The following is a 16,873-nucleotide window of genomic DNA, read 5'->3' on the forward strand; positions in this document are numbered from 1 at the left end:
CAATCAGTGCTGAAGGCCCACTAGTAGCATTTAATTTACAGCTTTATGGCTGACGTTCTAACATGCTGCTAATAAATGACACCAGCATTCACCAGCCACTTGTGTGCACATGTGTTTTTTTCTTTGAACCAATGGAAAGTTTGCTTTGGTTTTAAGCAGGTTTCTTTCCTGTACACGTACCGCCATGTCTCTGATGCTAGCAGCGAGAGAACAAAGAGCACGTCAATTTCTAACCAGCTACAAGGACATCACGATTTCAGGGAAACTGGTACATAACTTTTTGATGAGGGACAGAGGTATGGGTGAAGGGGGGATGCCAAGTGTCCGTAATATGGACATTAGTTAGAACCCACCTTATTAAGTCAATAGCTCCACACAGTCAATAGTCATGGATGGGATATTTTAATTTGTTTTCAAGAAAGAAGAGTACCTTAATAAAGGTCCTGTGCAGTGCATATTATAGTTTGAGTGAAACATGTTGCGTTTGTTCAACACGTGACAAAAAAAGGAGATTGAATTTATAAGGATTTCTATATTATTTTACTATCAATGAAAAGCTGAGCCTCAAAGAACAAATCACATATTTAACAAAGAATTTGATGTCACAATTTAAGGTAAAGGTATCTCTTGTGACAACAATGAGGACTTAGCTGCTAATTGTTTTTTTAATGATATTTAATTTACTAAGACAGACAATCCACTATTAAATACTCACAGCTGGTAATTGCATTGGCTGTCTTGCCATTGCTCCATAGGTCACCATTGTGCTACCACATCTGCAAAGTCAAAGAGGATAGTTGCATCGTTAGCAGTGTTGAAAGGAAAGAATATCCATCTAGTTAATCAACCTTTCTGATACACGCATATAAATGCCGAATTAGCGGCAATCAATAGGAGGGTAAGTCAATCAAAGTACTTGCTCCCACAGGTGTCTTTCTCCTGTGGCAGCAAATTGGCCCAAGGGGGAAAAATCTTCCTAGGCCAATCAGAGTGCTCTATTTTATTTAAAAATTGGGTTTGAGGCACTCTTATAAGAGTCCCTTAAACCCAATCGTCCAATTATACAAGTATTTTTGAGCCCTAATTTCTCAAAAAGTACACAACAGATTTACTCGGAATCACAAAAAGCACACTTTCTAGACAAAGAACTAGATTCCTGCCAAATGTGGTGTAATACTGTGCAGCAGTGATATTTGCATTCTCCCCTCCCCCCTTTTTTGGCCCCCGCTTCATGGTGGGTCACTCTGAAACTTCCCATGAAGAAATCCTAACTATAACTCCCAGTGGGAACTGCCTTCTCTGTTCTCCAGTGATGCTCTGACTGGCTCTCGGCTACAGTTGACTAGAATTCCTTTATGAGTACCAAAAGTGGCTGACAAGTTTTGCCAGCCATTATAGCAGTGAATGACTGGAACTGCAAGCCAATTATTCACGCTAATGCACAGCAATTAGTATGCCACTCCCTCTATTGGACATGATGCCACTCAAGCTAAACAGATATGCCAGAACTAAGCCATGGATATACCTCATACAGCATGAAGCCTAACCGGAATGATCCACTAAAGATGTGTGTCTTTTGTATATAATCCTTCCACGTAACTAGCGATAAATATAATTCAAAATCAGAATGTGCAGAGGCAAAACTAAAATAAATTAGGATCAGAACACTTTGTTAGCCCCTGTTCAAAATTGCCACCCCGGGAAAATAAAGTTTATGCTAGCTTTTTGCATGGAAGGTTAAACATGTTAAATCACATGTACTTTTAAATTGGCTGCATTTTGTACATGGCAGATTTCTAACTAACCAGGCATTACCATAGAAACACAACATAACTTACTCTATGTGTTTCAAAAGGTTCCCAGCGCTGTGTCCTCCTACACAGTTTAGAGCTAATTTGGACTTCGGTACACCCTGTGAAAGAAAGAATGTTTATTGGCAGAGCTTGTACCATGAGGGTCACAAATGATTTGATTGTAATATGGCATGAAAAACAAAAATAAAACCTGACAAATTCAAAATGTTCTAAAAGTGCTCTTTAGAAAATAGTGCATTGATGAAGTCTCCCTTCACAAATAATTACCCAGAATAGATCTGCCATTTTGGAATTGTGTAGTGTTTCTTCTGTAATGACCCAGTCGGCACCAATAGATTGTAAAGTCTCCATGAGGTCTTTCACATTTGGTCTGGGAAAGAAAATAAATAATGCTATTTAGGCGAGCAAAGAAAACCCATTGGGAATAGATGGTAAGAAGAAACTTAAGTTATCATTGTATATATTGCTCACTCTTTCATCAGCTCACTTAGATACATGATGATTCATCCTTGCTTACACTCCACCCATTTTCTGCGATTCCTTGGAACATGAAAAAGTTCATTGCAATGTATAAACATTTCACTATTTTAATGGTGTCAAGTGTTGTTTTATTATGCTGTGAATACTGGCAAGGATTGTAGGGTAATACCTATATTGGGTCAATCGGATCTATATTAAAGGAGACACTGATAGTAGAGAAACATTGAAACCCTATTTCTGGGTCGCTGCAGCGCTCTCCTGAACTGGGGTTGCTCTAAGCTGTCTATGATTAGTGATAGTCTATATTGGCCAGATTGTGGACCATGAGACATTCCTAAATAAGGTTGCCTATATTCAATGCTTTTTATCTGACACACTTCTTGATGCAAGTAGGTGGATCGCTATTTGGGCACCGTAATAGTTCCCTCGATGGTGGATCCTATTTTATTGCTTCTGTTCTGAGGGGTTGGGTTCTGTTAGGATCTTATTAGTAATTTTTAGGTTAAGCATAGGCAGCGCAAATGCCTGTCTTCAAGACCGGCTGTGTTCACTAAAAGGAGTTTAATACTGCCTGCTGCTTACCATAGGTTCGCTCCAGTGTTGCTCTTAATTGCTGCCTCCTAACTGGTTCCCGCAGTTGATGCATTACCATTGTTCTTATCTGAAGGGCACCGGCCAAGTACCACTAACCTTACCCTTTGCACTGTGTCTGGTTATTTTCCGCACTATTTTCTTCTTGGGTTCCGTGTCATGTTTGAGGAAGCTTGTCTTTGTTGTTGCTTTCTTAAGGACTCACACTGTATGTGTGCTGAGTTCTCCAGGCCACCTCCTGCTCCTTGCACGCTCTCCAGCCAAAGTGGAGGTTTCTCCTAATATCTGTGCCGCATCAGCGACATCACTTACAGCCAGCTGGAGAGAGGGTGTTTTTCTATTTTTTTGTATACACTGTTGTTGTACCTTGATCTGATCGTTGCATCTCTCCTGCTCCACCCCGTGTCTTGTTCTCCACCAGCATCATGCCTCATCCGCTTCTGTTATTTACACTGCAAACGGGCGCCCAGCTGGTGAGAAGGGATTTTTCTGTTTCTTCTTTTGCTTATACCTGTCGTTGCATCTTGCTCCAATCATTGCGTTGTTGCATCTTGCTCCAATCTTGCTGAAGTCCGCTTCTTGTTCCCCACCAGCACCATGCCTCATCCTCTTCTGTTATTTACACTGTAAACGGGGCACCCAGCTGGAGAGAAGGGATTTTTCTAATATTATATTTTTGCTTGCCCTTATTGTTGTATGTTGCCCCACTTATTACGTCTCTCCTGCCCCAAGGAGCTGCCCACGCAGCGCCGCCACTCAGCCCCATATATTGATGAGGTGAGGGGGATGCAGATATGGCAGAGTTGCAGAGAGGAGATGTACTGCTGAGACCCCAAGACTGGCCGATCGGAGGTTAAAGGACAGGTAGGCTGCACGGGCCAGGGCATGGCTAATAAGAGGACTGACGTTTCTTTACAAAAGGTTGGCCAAATGTGCATTCTGTGCTTTTAGATAAATCTGGCGCTTACAATTTCTGCTCCACTTGTTTGTGTTGGCCAATCGAAAGGCTGCAATTGGGGCAGGACATCTGCTTGCTATAGATGTGATTTGTAAAGTGGAATATGAGCTAATAAGGGTCTGCCATTTCATGTTCTTAAAAAGTCCAATCGAAGTTCTGTTTGAAGTATTAGTGGCTACTTGTTCTGCTATTATCTGATGACCTCAGCGTGTATTTGTCACCCATATTTAAACACTTGGGAGTGGTTACCATTGAGATGAAGTCTTACTCGCTCACGCTGTGGACCTAAGCTCTAGCCTGTGGTGTTCTGCCATTTGGACTGTTGTTTGATTATGTAAACAATCAGAATGCAGTTGTAACTTGTCTAGTCATTTGTCCCTGCTGTCCGTGCTCTCGAACTTACAAAATGACCTCTCATATACAGTCATTCAGAGCTTTAAAATGTAGCCAGAAGGTTTGGATTTTGGCACTGTTTAATGGAAGAAAGTCAGCCAATGATGGGTGTTTCCATATCTTACATTCACTGAAAGATCGTGTTTTTCCATTGGATATACGTTTACTTTGGAATGTGAATATATACATCAGAACTTGAGGGCATTTTGATCACTCCACATATGTGCAGTGTGTTCATATGCTACCTCTTAGCACATGCACAGTACAAAAGTCAAACAAGATGTCTCTTGATTAATTTGCAAGCTGTGACAAGCGGTATGTGAAAGATTGCAGGACAGACAGTGTAGATGACAAAGTATTTATTCTACAAACAAAAATGTCTCATCCAGCTACAATGGCAGACACGCTTCTCTGTCCCCACTAACTGCCAACTGCCCACTAGTCTCCCACCACGATTCCTTGAGATGACTGCTGCAGCTGTCACAGACAGCTTCATCTCACTTTGTATGCACATATCACACATCTCCCCTTATTAATCAAACAACAAATTTAAACATTATCCAACAGAATTTTAAAACACATTAATAACTAATCATATAAAAGAAAAGCTAAGTTGAGTATTACAAATGCTACGTGATGAGAATACTAATTTTCTTGTTAAAAAATTATATACATATCCAGATGAAAATTGAAAGACATTTATCTTATGTAGTCTTCAAGATACTTTGGAGCTTTAACATCTCTACAAGATCTTTCCCTGGCTTCCATCTTGTTCGCAGTTTTCTTACCACCCAACACATTTGCTGACATCCTTTCCTGGGCTATCAACCCTTTATAAATCACTATTCTATTTAGGTTCCATATTTTATGATCTCCTATCTCCACTGCATTGTTGAAGATCTTTATGACCTTATTGGGTCTGGAAAGTTTGTAACCACCTTCCTTACCACTTGATTTACTTATCATAATCAGATCACCGACAACAGCCCTTGTTTGTTTCACTGACTTCCTCATATCATAGTGTTGTTTGCATGCTTGTATTATCCTCTCTTCTCTCAATCGCCACTCTTTACCCTCATCTACTGCGGGTGTTTTTGTCTTTAAATCATTGATCCAAACAGGATTAATTAGTGTACATGGACATCTACCGCAAAATAATTCAAAAGTACTTCAACCAGTAGCATACCTGCCAACTTAAAGAACAATCTCACAATGTGAGGAGGGGGCAGGGCCTTGTGCCAAGAAGTACCTAGGAGCCACTTTTTAACCCCTGCCCCCAAGCCAATTCCTCCCAAACAAAAGAGCTTACAGAGGTTGGTGCTGATGTCCTGTAGTGTTTTCACACCCTTTAATCAATGCCAGCAGTTCAACGCCTCTCAAAAAACAAGCTGGAAAACCACTATTTACAGCGGTTTTCCATGCCATAGTGTGATATCGGCTCCTCACCGGGTGACTGTGTGATGGGAGCTGATATCGTGTGTCACACTGTGGCACCGTATGAGTTGGCAGGTATGCAGTAGTAGAGTGTGGTGTTATTCTGTAAGCTTCTACTCTCTTACGGACTTCCTCCTTCTACGTCAAACCATTATCTTTGGCCATGTGAATAGTCTCCTTTAATACTCAGTTTAAACATTCTACCATTCCATTTGTTTCTGGATGGTAAAGTGCATATTTTTTGTGTTTTATTCCACATTCTCCTAAAAATGTTTCAATTTCTTTGGAAAGTAACTAAACTCCGGTGTCTGTTAGTAGAATTTGCGGTAAACCTCCCCTCCCAAATATTTCTTTCAAAAGTGTCACCACATGTTTAGTTTCAATACCTCGTGTGAAGTGTACCTCAAGCCATCTTGAATAAATAACCCTCAAAACTATAATATAGGTTTCACAACCATCACTTTGTACTAGACCAAGTATGTCCAAAGCAATCTCTTCCCAAGGCTCAGCAGGACGTTCTCTAATAACCATAGGCTGTACCCTAGGTTTCTTGGAATTTTCAATTAAAGCACACTGCATGTATTCGCGAATCTATCTTTCTGCTTGGAGTTCCATACGTGGCTACCAATACGTCATTCTCAACATCTCTCCTTAGTTTTAGACATCCCTTGATGAACGCAATAGGCTAATGATGAGTTCTTCTCTCATCGTCAGAGGAGGAACAAGTTTGTTCCTCTGAATTGTAACCAATGACTTTCTGAAAACTCATCTTTAATTCTCCAGAACATTTTCATTTCTTCCCTTTTTTTGTTGCTGCCACCTCATCCAGTTTTCAATAAGTGTAGAACTTCTTGTAAGGTTTTATCTGATTTCAGTTCTGACCACCATTCCTCTTCTAAGCCAATGGCATCACCCATTTCACAGATCATTTCTTGCTCAAACTTACTATCATCAAATTCATGATCTTCACCTTGTGCCTCCTCCTTTATAGATGCTAACATAGATAAAGTGTCAGCTACAGTGTTGTTTATACCTGAAATATATTTTCTTTCAAAATCATACACCCGAAGAGCAATCACCCACTTCATAATTCAACTTGAAACTGCATCTATACCTTTTCTTTTAAAAATGGCACACAAAGGTCTGTGATCAGTTCTGATTTCAAATTTGCTGCTTCATAAGAAAGTTTTTAACTTTTTGACTGCCTAAAATACCGCAAGTGCCTCTCTCTCTATAACAAAATAGCGGTTTTCTGAACCCTTGAGACTTCTCAAGAGGAACAACACGGTTTGTTCTGAACCCTACTCTCCTTGTTGCAAGACTTTAAGACTTGCATATGTCCTGAGTACCTACTTCCTTTTTGGCACACAATTCTTAAGTTTGGGTACTAAACTTAATTTTTGTCTCGCCTCCTTGAGCTCCGCTTCACAAAACAAAATCCCAAACAAATGTATTTCCTTTCTTGAGTAAGTTTCTCATTGCTAAGCACATTGCCGCAAAACCCTTGAAAAATTTTCAATAGTACTCTGCCATACCTAGATATCTCATCAACTTTACTGTGTTGGCTGGGGTTTTCAAATAATGAATGGTGTTAATTAGGTCATCCGTGGGAATTATGCCCTCACCAGTAATGGTATGCCCCAAATAATCTATTGATTCTTTCCTGAATTTACATTTCTCTAGCTTCACTGAAAATTTGAATTTTCAAGTTTTCTTAACACCTGTCTCACCCCCGATCATGCTGAGCCACATTTGTTTTCAAATACTAAGATATTGTCTTGATATATCCTTATTCTTTTTATACCTTTGAGTATCATTTCTAATGCTCTCTGAAAAACCGATGTAGCAGACACCAAACCAAATGGTAATCTTGCATATCTGAAAGTACCAAATGGAGTGATGAATGCTGTAAGGTCACATAATTCCTCATCAAGTGTAATCTGGTGGTAGGCTGATGTGAGGTCTATTGTAGAGAAAACTATTGCCCCATCAAGTAATGTGAGCATGTATAGACCCCAGAAGTTTAGATCACTTTGGGAAACAAGGAGAAGCCTTTGCTGAAGAGTGGAACCAGAAGAAACTGAGGAGAGACTATCCCTAAACTGAAGTGCTACTTGGGGGATTGGCCTGCAGTGGTTGCCTGAATGCCAAAGAAAGGAGAAAAGACTTTGTGTGCATTTTCATTCCACTTGTGAAGGATCTCCAAGGGCTTGGAAAAGAGCTTGCCTCCTGCTGAAGTCTAAGGGACAACAGATTTCAACCACCAGCTCCCCAAGAGTTCTTTGGAAGTGCCTGTAGCTGTATTTGGGCCTTCTGAGGGACTGCGTGTCGCAAGGAGCTGGAAGCATGACTCAAGAAGAAGAAGCGTGTCGCAGCCGCTGCATCACTGAACGAGGGTGTCGCCGCTGTCGCATTGCACCGCATCACGAGATGCGCCTCGCAACACCGAAGAAGCGTGTCGCAGTCGCAGCCGCCGCATCACTAAACAAGGGTGTCGCCGCTGGAGCTGTCGCATTGCATCGCATCACAAGAAGCACCTCGCATCCACAGAGAATCATGCCACCGTCGCAGCCGCTGTTGTCACATCACTGAACAAGGGTGTCGCCGCTGCAACTGTCGCAACAAGCGGAAGCGTCTCGCATCGTTGGAGAAGAGTGTCGCTGCCAAAGCCGCTGTCATCGCATCACTGGACAAGGGTGTCGCCGCTGCAGCTGACGCATCGAGCCGAGAAATCTCGCAACATCGGAGAAGCGCGTCGCATCACCTTCTCTGCAACACTTTCTTTGCCCTGCGTGTCGCATCTTAAGGTACATTGACTCAAAGTGTCGCACAGTATTGTGGATTTTTGTCGTTTATGGTCTTGTGTTAAATCTATATAAAGAATACTTATTTTTTATATAAAACTTGTGTGGTGTCCATCTGTAGTGTTGTCACTTGATTACTGTATGTGTTCACAAATGCTTTACGCACTGCCTTTGAGATAAGCCTGTCTGCTCGGGCCAAGCTACCAAGGGGGTGAGCAGGGGTTATTTTGGGAGTGTACCCCCTTACCCTGACTAGAGGCAAGGGTCTCTATTTGTCACAAGTACCTACCTGTGCCAACTAGAGACCCCCAAATCTAACAAAAGGTCTCTCATGAGTCTTTCTGCAGCCATTGTTTTACGTGTTGTTCAAAACCAGATAGACAGAGTTGGGGTAGGTCTTGTTGGAAATGACCAACGTTTGTGTGGTATTCCCCCAGATTTTTACCTTCTGTTGCTGAATATGTATTAGTTGGGCATAGAATTCTGTGCACTTTATCACTGCCAACCAGTGCTAAAGTTATTGTACTTTCCTTTTTAAGTATGGTAAATTTGGCATACATCTGATTGGCACATTTAATTCACTTGTAATTCCATAATGTATAGTACTACATGTACCCAGTGACTGTACATGAAATATTGCAAACACAAGGAGATGATGGACGGAGAGCTAAAACTTTTCAGACACTCAACCCCAGTCGCTTTTAGATCTGGGTTGAATCCTTCATCGTTCTTTAGCTCACTGCACCACCCCCGTTCACACCGAGCCATATGCAAATCTGTCTTGACTCTGCTCCTCATGGGAACAGTCCATCCCGAAATGCCAAGTTAGGGCTTCCCTGGACCGAAAACAAGCATCCTGGGAATGGTTTCGGGGTAACACCCCTCATCAGCCAGGCTAGCTTAAATCCAGTGGCAATGTAAGCAAGGGACCCATATCTGGGCATACCGTGCCAACTTAGGACAAACATAACAAACACAAGGAGAGGATGGACCGAGCATTGAAACTTTTCAGACACTCACCCCCAGTCACTATTAGATCTGGGTTAAATCCATCATCGTCTTTAGCTCACTTTGCCACCCCAGGTCAGGCCCCAGCCATATGCGAATCAGTCTTGACCCTGTTCCTCATGGGAACAGTCCAGGCCGAACTGCCAAGCCAGGTCTGCCCTGGACCAGAAACAAGCATCCTGGAACCGGTTTGGGGGTAACACCCCTCACCCGTCAGGCTAACTTGAAATTAAATATTACCAGTGAACTACTTCACCTGTTGTGCCATCCACTAAAATAGCATTGTGAAAACCTGTCTCCAGGCCTGCCGGTGTGGTAATGCAGTTTTAATGTGTCATTTTAACCTGTCACAATAACCATTTGGCATGCCTAAATCCTTCCTTTTTAATATATAGAAAGTCACCCCTAATGTAGTCCTTCAGACTGGGATCGCCAATGAACCAAAGCCATCGACGTGAACTCGCCGGTTAAATCTACTTGCCAGTTTACATTTCTGAAGGAGTTCCGACTTCCAGAAAAGTTTTTAAGTCAGAGGGAAAATGTTCCACCGAGATGAACCTGGTCCTAGTATCAGCCCACAGGTCCAACTGGTTGGCTTTAACTTTTAACTTTAACTCTGTCTAGTGCGACCAGATATGCGTGGGTAACGCTTTGCGCTTTAATTGAGCTTTAAAAACACATATCAATTCAATTCAATATTTCGGCCGGTTAGGCCATAAAAGATACAACAATATAATATCACATAAACAGACACTTGAATAAAAACATTAAATCGTAAAAATACATTTATATAAAAATTCTAATCACGGGGAAGGATTACAGTTCATATCATTAATGTTTAGTTGTTTAGTAATTTTCTCCTTATCTGCCACATGGCCATTATAAATTTAGCAACTGCAAAAACTATATGGGGGAGAGTACTTGTTTTCAGTATTCTGTACGAATGCAGATGGCTCCTTATACCCAGGTTTCTACATAATGGCACTAGCCAATATTTCCTGGGTCTATTGTAGGCTGGGCAGAAGAATAGTACGTGGACCTCGTCCTCCTCGTGGTTGCTGCACCCTGGACAGATTTTATCGTCCCTCTTTGTCCATTTGCAGGTGAAAGTTTTAATGGGCAAAGTGCCTAACCTCCATTGAATAAACAGTTTTCTAGTTAAGATGGGAAAAATAGTATCCAGAAAACCTTCAAAGTGATAAGAATTTTTAAAATCCAGAAATCGATCGGTTAAAGTGCCATTTTTAGATGCAGAGACCAGAGAGGCTAGACTTTTCTCCTTGTATATCTCCACCAGTTTTTTTCGTGAAACCCTTTGGCAGCTTTGTTCGGGAAGCTCCCATAACTCAGGGAGTCTCAACCTATAAAGTTCTTTCTTTATAAAAGCCAGCCACGGGATTCTATCACACTGGTTCAGATTCATTACGTGAATGAGCTCTTGCCTGTAATGCGCGAGCTCGCCAGTGGACCAGAGCCTGTGCCAGAATCTTAATGGCATTAATTCCAAATCCTCTACTATAGAGGGAAGGCCCAAATCTAATCTTAGGGGGAACAGGGGTGTACCACGGGGAAGGGCCAAGAGGCGTCTAAGGAAACTATTTTCTATAGTGACCAGGTCTGCTCCTGCTTTATGCCCCCATAGCTCTCCACCGTAAGATGCGGCCGCTTTAGCTTGGGTTTTCTACACTTCTACTGCCGGGCTGATGGGTTTGAAACTAGAAGTGTTTACAACCTTCCGAATTGCCCCAGACAATTGGGACAGCTTTAGCCGACATCTTGCTATTTGAGGTTCCCAAGATAAGTTCTCTTGCAAGGTTACCCCCAAATACTGAAAAGTTTTTACCCTCTCCAGTCTTACTGAGCTCAGTAATGGATTAGGTCGGGTTTTGGGTGAGGGATTAAATATCATGAACTTGGTCTTCTCAGTATTGATCTCTAGACCATATTGTCTACAGAAAAGACCAAATCCATCTAAGATCCGTTGAATCCCCATCGGGGATTTTGAGAGCAGGAGGGTATCGTCCGCAAACATAATAGCAGGTACCCTCCTGCCCGCCAAAGATGGAGCGTCATTGTCCCCAATATTGTCAAGATGGGATATGACATTGTTAACATAGAGACAAAACAGGGTTGGCGCCAAAACGCAACCCTGTCTTACCCCTCTAAGAACTGGGAACCTAGATGACAGCGCTACATCCCTCCCACACCTGACCTGAGCAAAGTTGTTATCGTGGAGCCTAATTATGGTATTTAATAAATGGGTAGGAACACCCAGCTCCTTTAGGACCTCCCATAGTTTCTTACGAGGGACTAGGTCAAAGGCTGACCTCAGATCCACGAACACCATGTACAGCCTCCCACCCTCAATCCTCACGGTTTTCCAATAGAGGAGAACAAGGCGGAAGATCTGGTCCATGGTGGACGTTTTTTTCCTGAAGCCAGCCTGGAGGGGGCTAAGGATTTCCTTATCCTCCATCCAGTCTAAAAGATGGTCCAAAAGGAGGCGAGAGAATAGTTTTTGTGAAACATCTATGAGGCTGATCGGCCTGTAGTTGGCTGGGAGAAGAGGAGAGCCCTTTTTGAAAATAGGCACAATCTCCGCCCTCAACCAAGTACAGGGGATCTCCATACCCCCCACGATGGAATTAAAAAGAATGAGGAGGTAAGGACCCCAGATCTCTGGGTGATGGCGAAACACATATCTCCTATTTAATTTATTTGAGTTTTGTCATTTTGGTGTAATTTTATTTCTTAAAATACTGTGATTATATTACTTGAGATAGGGTTTTGCCCCACCATCCCCCCAATTAATACTCCAATTTCTTACAGTACCTATTTTCATTGTCTCTGGATTATCAATTTGGGCATCAGGAGCAGTTAAAAAAATCAGTTTCCATTCCCTTCAATACATTTCTTCACAGATACCTTCGGTGATTGGAAATCCCATTTTCGAATTAATTGTTGCCAAAACCTCCTTCCAGTATGTCCTATGAATGGGCCAACAGCCACCAACTATGTAATGGTGTATCCACTTTACCAAGCATTCAACATCCTAGGAAATATTTTGCAGAGTTTCTCCAGTGTTAAATACCACCCTATAATGACCTTAATGAAGTGTTCTCTATCTTGGACAGACATACTGCGCTTTATATCCTTCCTCAAGGTTAGAGGCAACAGTATTGATTTCCCTGTATTGATTTTATAGCCTGACATAGTCAGGGACCTCATATATTCAGAAGGGATCGTATTGCCTGGCTAAAGATTCTGTTATCTAGGACTCTCTGAAAGTCAAAGTATGTCTCATGTATTTTATCAGTCGTTCATTTGAGGTGGAAGGGAGCCACAGCTTTTAGACACTGTGCTGCCAGACTGCTCAAGGTTTGAGGCAACAGTATTAATGATCCTCTATTTATTGTATTTCTTTACGTATCTCAGAAATAAGGCAAAATGTCAAGTTGATGAAGGGATTGGAACGCTTGGGCTCACAATCGACAGAATTACATCATCTCCAAATAGTGACATGTTATGGTTGGCATCTTCAAGAATAACCTCTGTTACAGATGGAAAAGAAAGGCTCAACTAGAAAAAGTAAACTGAAGAGGGGATATCGGATGTCCCTGCTTGGCGAAAACATCCTGTTATGAAGTACTCTAGTAGCCGGAGCCTGGTATGCTGTTATGATAATTTTTAGGTCTCGCCTGAGACAGCGCATGCGCTGCCCTGCGAGACATTTAGTAAGTGGGCTTTTAAAAGTGCTACCACACGCTTTTGCTGGCCTAGCGCTTGCGGTTACGCATGGATGCACGCGTGCACGCGCGCAGCCGCCAGCTTTCAGCGCCCGATCAGGCACCATCTGGCTTTCCTCTTGCTTGCTCTCTCAATGCTCCTCCGCCCCTACCCCACCTCGTCTCGCGTTAATTGGAAACATATGTTCAAACGCGATGCTTTCACTTTCACAGCGGTGGGCGCGCGCACCACTTTTGAAGCCGGGCTTGTCTTGTTACAGGTAGGAGCTTATTAAGGTCTCCATCTCTAGTATTCGATGACATTGTGACCGCTACACCTACATACGGTCACATGGGCGGGAACAACACTTAGCTTCCACTTTTTGATTCTGGACCAGAGTTAGGTAAATTACCTTTCAGGATTTTCGGTATTTTGGTGGGCAATCAATGGGTTGGCATTATCTTTTCAAGTTTTGGGATTATCGCAGCAGTAGTGGTATTCATGATTTTGACTTCCTGGTATTTTCGGCACAACTACTAGGCAATACTTTACGTGAGGGGCACCATTTATACTCTGCTAAGAGAATCATTGTGTACCGGGCAGGGTGATATGACACCCTCTCTGAACCATTTCTTCAGAAGTTACTGGGATTTCCGGGAGCATGTCCCATCATTGTCATGACTTTGGCTTTTAAAGTGGGGATTTAATGCTGATTCTTGTCGCCTGCCTTTTTCTATTTTTTGTTGTTGTTATACTTCATTGACTGCTTGGAGCATGGGGCTTTGTCCGATATACTCTTGCATTCAGATGGATGCACTTTGGTAAGGTCCTTGCAGTGACTTGACAAATGTGCTCCTCAGTGGTTCACGAAGGGTCGCGGGCAGAAGGTGTCTTGGAAAGTAATCAGCGAGGTTAATTATCCTTCATCGCTATTGTAAAACGAGCTGGTACTCTTGCGTTTGCAGCATCTGAGTAGGAGATAAGTGTGAAGAACAAACAGTTGAAAGTGATAGAGGCAGTTTTAAAAATTAAAGCGTAAGTGGAAAGGGTTCACTTTGACGTTGGCAAAACATATAAAGGCCCACACAAACTATAGCGAACACACACAGCACTACAGGGATCACTTCACCCGTTCTCAGCGCACCCGTGACGATCACTCTCTCAGCGTGTGACCTTGTACCACTGGATGGGCCTGGAACCAGGCGCCATCAGTGTGCAGGAGGTAATCGCCATATTTGTTCTGTGGGCTTATGTGCCTGTTGCAGATATCTGCATGTAATTTGAAGGTCAGAGGTTTGAATCTCTCAGCAGGGTCATCATAGACTTTCATCCTTCCGAGGTTGATTCAATGAGCACTGTTGAATCGGGTCTTTTGTAGCAAATGCTATTAAAGAGAGGTACTTATGGACTGAATTGAGATGGGAAATACAAATATCGTTTGATTATGCCACACCCTCTCTGTCTAAAGCAATCCACATTTTTTTAGGGCTGTTTGTCTCCATTTCCCTCACTGAGTTACCCTCCCACCATGCAGCCACCCTTAACCCCTTACTCCCTTTTCTTCCCCCGAGCACCCCCACTAGAGTGTTGATGCACAATTATTACCTGTTTGAGCGGCTTGAGCTCCATGAAGCCGTACGTTTGAGCTCTGTGTAGAAATATAGTGCCAAAGCAGGGCTATGACAAAGACCTAAAAAAAAAATTTTTTAACTATGTTTTGAACACTGAAGGAGAAATCTGTAAATATGTGACACATGGGAAAGAACAAGCATTGGCATAGCCAATAGGTCTCACCTTTGGGACCTTATAAGTGTTTAGCCATGCAAAGGTTGATGTTGTTGCACCAAGGATATTGTGCTGCATAACTAAATACTTATGAGGTCCCAAAAGCTAGACCTATTGGCTATGCCAACGCTTGTTACAAATTCTCCCCTGGACAAGTTACTCCAATGCTTCCTGCTAAAAATGTCAGCTCCCCCTGTCAAAGGCCATTTCCACAAAGAAAGGTGTTAGTACTGACCCGATCTTTTTTCCATGTGTCTTTTCGACACGGTGAACTATCCTGCAAGTGGTGTCAAACCTTTGACATCCGATGACATAGGCCGATTTTCCTGTCCGAATGCTGTTAATACCTAAGTGGGTCTTTTTTTGCTAATACGTTCATGTAGATTTTAAAGCCCACATTAAGCAAAGCGATAAGTCTGTGCATCTGAAAGGTTGCTACACTGTACTTAAGGCATGGCATGTGGAAATGGATGGGGGACTGGAAGAACAACAACTTAGAGCTCTTTAAGCTTGAGACGGCCTTGCTTTTGGTATTGGCCACACCCCAACATGTTTATTCCTTCATTTGCTCTCCTAGAATAGGTGAGGATAGCCCTGTTGTTCTTTGCCCCATCTCACAACACTCAGCATCTGCCAGGCAGGACTGACAGTTGCAGGTGAAAGAACTTCTTCCCAATTCTTACTCTGCTGAGACCTTGACACACAGTAAAGATTAGGAAGATGTAACCAAGGAAAGACAGTTTCTGGAGGAAATCGTAGGTTGGATTGCTAAGGATGTCCTTTTAATTTACAGCTAAATCCTGGAGAAAGGTGAAGGAAGCAAAGTGCTTCCTGAAAGATACAGGAGCTCAGAGGTCCAGAGGCTCTGAAATTGGTAGAGTAACAAAACTTGAGGGGACCCCCTGCAAAGGTCACGGAGGGGACCCCACACTCTCTGGACCCAGTCAGGAACATTTGGGCCAGGATCTCCACCACCCATGCACAGTGCCCGCGGGGCACCATGGAGCTCGGGGCCTCACCACCACCCCCCCCCCCCCACCCCCACCATCTGGCTGCTGGGGCTATTGTTACACCACTGATTGAGGAGTCAAATAGGAAGTAGAAAAGAGGAGCATTGTATAGAACAGTAGGCAGGAGTGGTGCTGGAGGGAAAGTAGGGAAGAGAATGGGAAAAACATCAGCAGCACTTGACGAATGGATGAGTACCAGTAAATACGACTCCGGAACAGCAGGTACTGAAAATAAAAGGTGGAAAGCACTGGAGCAAGTACAGATACTTCATTTCATCCTTTCATAGCATAACTTAACATAGAGCATGGGCTGTATTTATTTTATTTTATTTTATTTATAAAGTTTTATATAGCGCGAACAGGATCCCTCAGGATATCAGAGCGCTTTACAATAAGTTGGTTGAAAGGACAAAATGAAATATACACAGCAATTGTGGAAAGAAAAAAAAAGAAAATAAATAAGTAAAATAAGGTAAGGAACAATGATAAACAGTAAGCAATGGTACACATAAAAGGTATAATATTATGCAGACGATACGATCTGTGACTGTTAGTTGTGCCATGGAGCTAGGAACACAGAGACAGCCGCCTTATGAGTGCCACAACCCGTTATGGTTGGAAATTGCTCATTAAGAATCTTTTGGCTTTCAGTTTGAAAGCCGTCGTCGAGGCGAGTCTGCAAACATCCGGAGGAAGAGAGTTCCATATTTTAGGGGCAGCGCCAGAGAAGGCTCGGTGACAAGTTCTTTTTTTGCTAAGGATGATAGGTTTCAGGAGGAGAGTAGAGGTGCTTCTAGATGCCCTTACCCCACAGGATAATTCAAGTTTTTGCGCTAGATACGTGGGAGTATTGTAGTGAAGGGCTTTGTG

General features: G+C 42.7%; 1 protein-coding gene across 3 annotated transcripts in view; it reads right to left on the reverse strand.

Moving 5' to 3' along the window:
* The window catches only part of LOC146820952 (enoyl-[acyl-carrier-protein] reductase, mitochondrial-like), a 686,021-nt gene that overhangs the window by 185,810 nt on the left and 483,338 nt on the right, over window positions 1-16,873 (reverse strand). For all 3 annotated transcript variants that reach the window (XM_085611823.1, XM_085611825.1, XM_085611822.1), the window contains 3 exons: window positions 2,082-2,184; window positions 1,839-1,912; window positions 716-776 (listed from right to left, as the gene is read on the reverse strand). In XM_085611823.1, coding sequence (XP_085467949.1) covers window positions 716-776; window positions 1,839-1,912; window positions 2,082-2,184 — 238 coding nt within the window. The remainder of the gene's footprint in view (window positions 1-715; window positions 777-1,838; window positions 1,913-2,081; window positions 2,185-16,873) is intronic.

Source organism: Triturus cristatus, chromosome 6, assembly GCF_964204655.1.
Source record: "Triturus cristatus chromosome 6, aTriCri1.1, whole genome shotgun sequence".
NCBI lineage: Eukaryota > Metazoa > Chordata > Amphibia > Caudata > Salamandridae > Triturus > Triturus cristatus.